The sequence below is a fragment of the Drosophila biarmipes genome, chromosome 3R (genome assembly GCF_025231255.1).
Source record: "Drosophila biarmipes strain raj3 chromosome 3R, RU_DBia_V1.1, whole genome shotgun sequence".
Taxonomy (NCBI): Eukaryota; Metazoa; Arthropoda; class Insecta; order Diptera; family Drosophilidae; genus Drosophila; species Drosophila biarmipes.
In genome coordinates, this window is record NC_066616.1 from 13791620 (window position 1) to 13796872 (window position 5253).

Consider the following 5253-nt stretch of genomic DNA (forward strand, 5'->3'; position numbering starts at 1 on the left):
AATAGGTTGTTTAAGCATGTTTAAAACTAATTTTGTGTATAATAAATACAAATCTACCAGAGCTGATCAGTCTTTCATACATTTAATGCGTTAAAAAAAATTACATTTGTTTTTATAACGTTTTAAAAATACAAAATTATAGAATGAAACTTACTGAACCCAAAGGAACAATAAATCATAGCCATTTAAAACAGAGTTTTAGGTTGAACATAGTGTTTTCTTTGTTATTTTTATAAATTAAATACAAATTTAAAGAGAAACACTTACTTAACTTTTAATATCTGCACATAATATTTTAATATTTTTGAATTTAAAAAAGCAAAAATGAATTTGTAACACACTTAAAAGATCTAGAGACCATAAAGCGCTCCACGCCATAAACGCTGGTTATGGAGCGCTGAAAAATCCATTGGAACCATCCTACCCATCTACACTTTTCCACCCCACTTTGTGCAATGGGTTAATGCAGCAAATCCCCGCCATGCAACATAGAAATGTGCGCGGGATTCTTGCATTCAATTAATGCGTGTGCGAGTGTAGAAGGCATCGCCGCGTCGCCGCTGCTGACCATCCTCATCCTCGTCGCCAGCCCAATAGCCACCTCCCTCCCGATCCCGATCCCCATCCCCATCCCCATCCCGATAGCCATAACCATGACCATCGTCATCATCACCTTGCCGGCGCTGGGCATTATCCAAGTAAGAGCTCACGCCCGACTGAGCGCCCAACGAAGCTGAAGACCACGGTGCGGATGAGTAACGCTGCCTGCCATAAGACCAAGGATGCCGGCGGGAATTTGTGCCGGCATACGGGTTGTAGTGGTGCTGATAGTAATCGGACCCCGCCGAGTCCGACTCAAAGTCGGGCCGGGACGAGTGGTCGATGTGTGTGCGATTAGGATACAAATCGGAGGTGGTCGAGTAGGTCTGGGGCGGAGGTCTGCGCTGCCCGTAATTATAATCATCGTCCACGATGTGGGGGCGATAATCAGGGGGTTTCTGCTGAGGGTTCTGCGAATGGGAGTTCTGCGGCGGGTACTGCTGCTGGTGGGGTCTATTAGCCACCTCCGGCAGTCCGCCGCTGTAGGGCGACTGGAGCACCACCGTGGGCATAACAATGGAGGGCGGTACACTGGGCTCGGCGGCCGGAACTAAAGCAGCCTGATTCGGATGCTGATGCAGATTCGGATTCCAAGATGATGCGGCCGCCGATTCGGTGGCCGTGGTGGAGGTCTGTTCGCGTGAGTTCATCTCGGCTAATTTGTTGAAACGGTTGCGCGTCCCGCTGGCGGTGAGCACCATCACGGTGGGATTCATGTCGGCCATGTGATCCTTCAGGCAGTTCTGCAGCATGTTCACGAAGAAGAAGAACGAGAGCAGCGTCAGGGCGTTCATCACCGAGCCGGCGCTCTTCTTCGATTTCTTCGAGGACTTGGTGGGCGGGGGCGGCGGTGGCGCCTCCTGTGGGTGGTGCGGCGGGTATGCGGGCCCACTGCCCGCACTGCTGGTGTGGTAGGAGGAGAAGCTGCCCGAGGGTGGGTCGTGCGGCAGCTCATACTCCACCGACGGCTCGATGCTGCTGCGAATTCAAACTTGCATTAGGGCGCGCTGTTTGGACTGGGATTGGGGGTTCCGGTTTGACTTTGGCTTTCACTACACAGAGGAAAAAGTGCAACTAGGGAATTTAAACAGCTGTTGCCAAACTAATCCATCACTTACAAAGAAGATAATTAAGTTTTAAGTCTCTTCAAATAGAAAAATTTTGAACAATTTGATAAAATATTTGTTTTATTCATAAATATTCAAAGCTCTTGCCAGCTGATACTATTTATAACATACCAAAATTTAATTTTGATTTAAACATTTAAATACATTTGTTTGTCTTCTTGGAATTAGGAACTTTCGAAAGGTTGTCATCCTATTTATCTATTATTTAAAAAAGGAAGAATGAATGAAAATTGCAGCTTTACTTAAAATTAAAATATCAAAACTTTTTGATTTTTGGATTAATCTTAAATGTGTAAGAACGAACCATAAGCTTTTAAAAAATACTTGGATTTAAATTAAAAAAATGTTGAAATGTGGAAATGACTTAGTTTGTAAATCATATGAATCATGCTGTCTCTTTCAAATTAAAATCGAATTGCACTGGTTTTCTGTCTGTGTAGGGGTGGCTCTTTGCTTACCCGTAGCCGGAGTGTCCGCTGCCAGCCGCCGTGGCCGCATAAGCACCGTTGTGGCTGCTGGCGGCCGCCTGGAGCGGGGGTCGACCCAGCTGCCCCTGGAATCCTTGGTGTCCTTGGTGGTAATGGCCCGGGAAGTAGTGGCTCGGGTAGTAGTGGTTGGGATAGTAATGCATGCGCTGCGTTTGCCTGCAAGAGAAGACGACACGGGGAATGAGTGGTGCAGAGGAGGCGGAGACAGAGATGCCGCTCCTGTTTGTGTCCCACATTAGCCCGGCTAAGTGCCTGAGGTATCAGTCCGCGCCTGCTGCGGTTCCTGTTGGGCCCGGGGATCGCCGTCGGTGGGAGATGCTTCCGACACTTCATCATTAAGTCTTTAAGTCAAAGGCTACACTTAATCCTGTTGCTTTTGAGTAAGCAATGGGGCCAGATTCTTTAGCAATGCCTAAGAGCTTTCCCTTGCATTTCAGAGTAAATCCATTCATAAATGATATGTTTCTGTGATTTTGTAGTGCTTTAACACTTTTATATCTTCACAAAATCAAAGCATGATAAAATAAAATTTATTTTGATTGATATTCTATTTAAACTTAACTTAAAAAAATGAAACAAATTATTTAAAAAGGCTTGTTTACTAAAAAACATTTTAAATTATAATTATGAGTAAAGAGTTACAGATAGGTTAAGACTCAAACTTTTTTCATCAATTTAGATAAAAGAAATCAATAAACTTTACAAGCATATATTTTTCAGATGTGTTACTCATTAATTTCAACAAATTGAATTTGACTTCGGGCTATACGATACATTTATAGACACACTGAATGCCTTTGGCCGTGGCTTACGCATAATTATTTCCCGGAATGGCTAGCAACAACGGATGCCGCTGCTGCAAATTCAGCTGATTCGTCATTTGGCCGTTGGTCATTTGGCCGTCTTTGAGTTCACGATTCGCAATAATTGCTAATTGATTTGTGCCAAAACGCGCATATGTTTATCACTTCGCGGCACAGTGTCTCATTGCGGCTGGTGTTAAACCTGCCATAAACCGACGGCAACTCGACTGCAGAAGCCGCAGGAAGCAGGACGCCCAGGCCGACCAGGACGAGGAGCAGCAGCAGCAGCAGGAGATGGAGCGCCCAACCAACCGCAAGTGACAATGTCGTTTAGGCAACTGGGCAAAGCCTTTGCCAGACACTTGGCTGGCAGGCGGCTATTAACGCAGGTGAACTTGTGGGGGCGGCGGTGCAAATAAGGGGGCCTGTCATTGTCAGCTGCTAAGTGAGTTTGGCTACAACTAGCAACTGGCAACTGCAACGGCCTCAGCACTGCTCCCACTCGATGGTAGTGATGGTGAGTGGTTGTACTGCAAGACATTGGTGAGTACCTGCCTCCGAGAACTTTTGATTTTCTTAGGTACTACTGGAATATTCCAAGAAAATTGTAAACAAAGTGTATTTGAAATGTAGGTATATTAAAATTTAAGTATTTAGGAACTCTAAGCTTTTACAATAAAATCTTATCTATTTTTTATGGATATGTATTTTTTTTAATATTCAATTTTAATACGATTTCATATAAAAACTTTTATTGGCCTCAGAATTTCGTATTTAAAATTAATTAATTCTGTTTTTTGTTTTAACATAAAACGCTGCATACTTGTAGGTGTCCCTTTAAATAGAATTCAAAACTCTTCACATTTCTGTTAAGTACATACAGTTATCCGTTACCTTTTAGTATTTATTTGAAATAAAGAAAAATATTATTTATTTGTAATACACGAGTTTTAAATCTAAAAAATATATACAACAGCTTAAATAAATCTTAAAGCAGAAATACTATTTAATTTTGAACCTCGACTGGCTATTGTACCTTGTTAATAGATCCGTACCATCCCCATCACTGCTCATAACGCGTACCCAACTGCCAGCTGACAATTGCCGGCAAAGTGTTTTGCGGCGACATCGGCCAACTGACACACACCTGAATTGGAGCGTTGCGTTGCATGCATGCGCTGCACATTTCGGCCAGGCCAGACAATTAGTGCACGACAAAGGCCGGGAACACTCCTTGGCATCTTCGCCAGCCCGCCCCCGATGGTTGTCAGTGTTAATGACTCTGCAGTCGCCTGTTTATTGCATTAAAAGCTCTATGGATGCAGCGTTATGCATCAGAAATTGTCATAATTGTGCCATGTCTGGCCCTGACTTTGCCACTGTCTGCGCGCGGCCAAATGGAGCTCGGTTCTTGCGGTCCCTTGTGCGGTTAGTAGAGCCAGGCTTTCGGTCGGGTCGGCCCGGGTGATTGCATTCCCTGCCCTGACATCCACGCCCCCCTGGCCTTCCCTCCTTGGACCCCAAGATTTATGACTGGGGCTAATAGTTTTCATTGCCAGAAAATATATTTCTGTATTGAGCGGAGTTTATATATAGGGTAGGGTTAAAGAAAAAGAAATTAAAGTTTTTAAATATTAGAAAATATCAGAAATATGGATATTACTGAAAAATTTCTCGAATATACTATCAATATTATATTATTATTTATCTCCCTTTTTAAAATTTTGCAGAATATATATTTTGGGAAAAAAGTATACTGCTATATGGACTCAGATAAATATTTTATTAAATAGTTCCTTACTTCTAGAATAAATTAAAAATATTTTTTTAAATATATTAAAAAAGAAGTGTAAAAATGTACCATCATTTACCACAAGATCTAAAAAGTCCCTGGCTGTTGTCTTTAGTAAAACCGGAAACATTAGACTGCAATAACAAATATTTAACATTTCCGCAGTGCCAGCAACAACGTGGAAGCAAGAAAAACAACATCAGCCCGAATCGCAGGATCAAAAGCGTATAATAAATTGCACTGCAACTTTTCCACACATTTCCAGCTTTGTAACGCTTTGATTTGTCGCGCTCCCCCACCCAATTCGCTCCAGGAAATGTTAAGGGAAAAAAACTATAGAAAAGAAACCAGAGGACTTTTGCTGATGCTTCCAAAAAAATATAGGAAGCATATCAAAAAGTCAAATGCCTCGGGGGGTTGAAAATTTGAGAACATAAATGGGG

At 42.7% G+C, this 5253-nt stretch overlaps 1 protein-coding gene across 1 annotated transcript; it reads right to left on the bottom strand.

Moving 5' to 3' along the window:
* Positions 1–515: 515 nt before the first annotated feature.
* On the bottom strand, positions 516–3127 carry LOC108031341 (uncharacterized). Its single transcript, XM_017104605.1, has 3 exons — positions 3028–3127; positions 2186–2371; positions 516–1578 (listed from the first exon to the last, which is right to left on the bottom strand). Exons 1-3 carry the CDS (start codon positions 3108–3110, stop codon positions 516–518), a joined length of 1332 nt encoding a protein of 443 aa, XP_016960094.1. The 5' UTR covers positions 3111–3127.
* Between the last annotated feature and the right edge of the window lie 2126 nt (positions 3128–5253).

Coding starts and splice junctions, on each gene's coding strand:
- LOC108031341 (XM_017104605.1), bottom strand. CDS start 3,110: ATGACCAACGGCCAAATGACGAATCAGCTGAATTTGCAGCAGCGGCAT. Junction 2,372..3,027: donor ATTCCGGGAAATAATTATGC/GTAAGCCACGGC, acceptor CTTCTCTTGCAG/GCAAACGCAGCGCATGCATT. Junction 1,579..2,185: donor AGCGGACACTCCGGCTACGG/GTAAGCAAAGAG, acceptor TTGAATTCGCAG/CAGCATCGAGCCGTCGGTGG.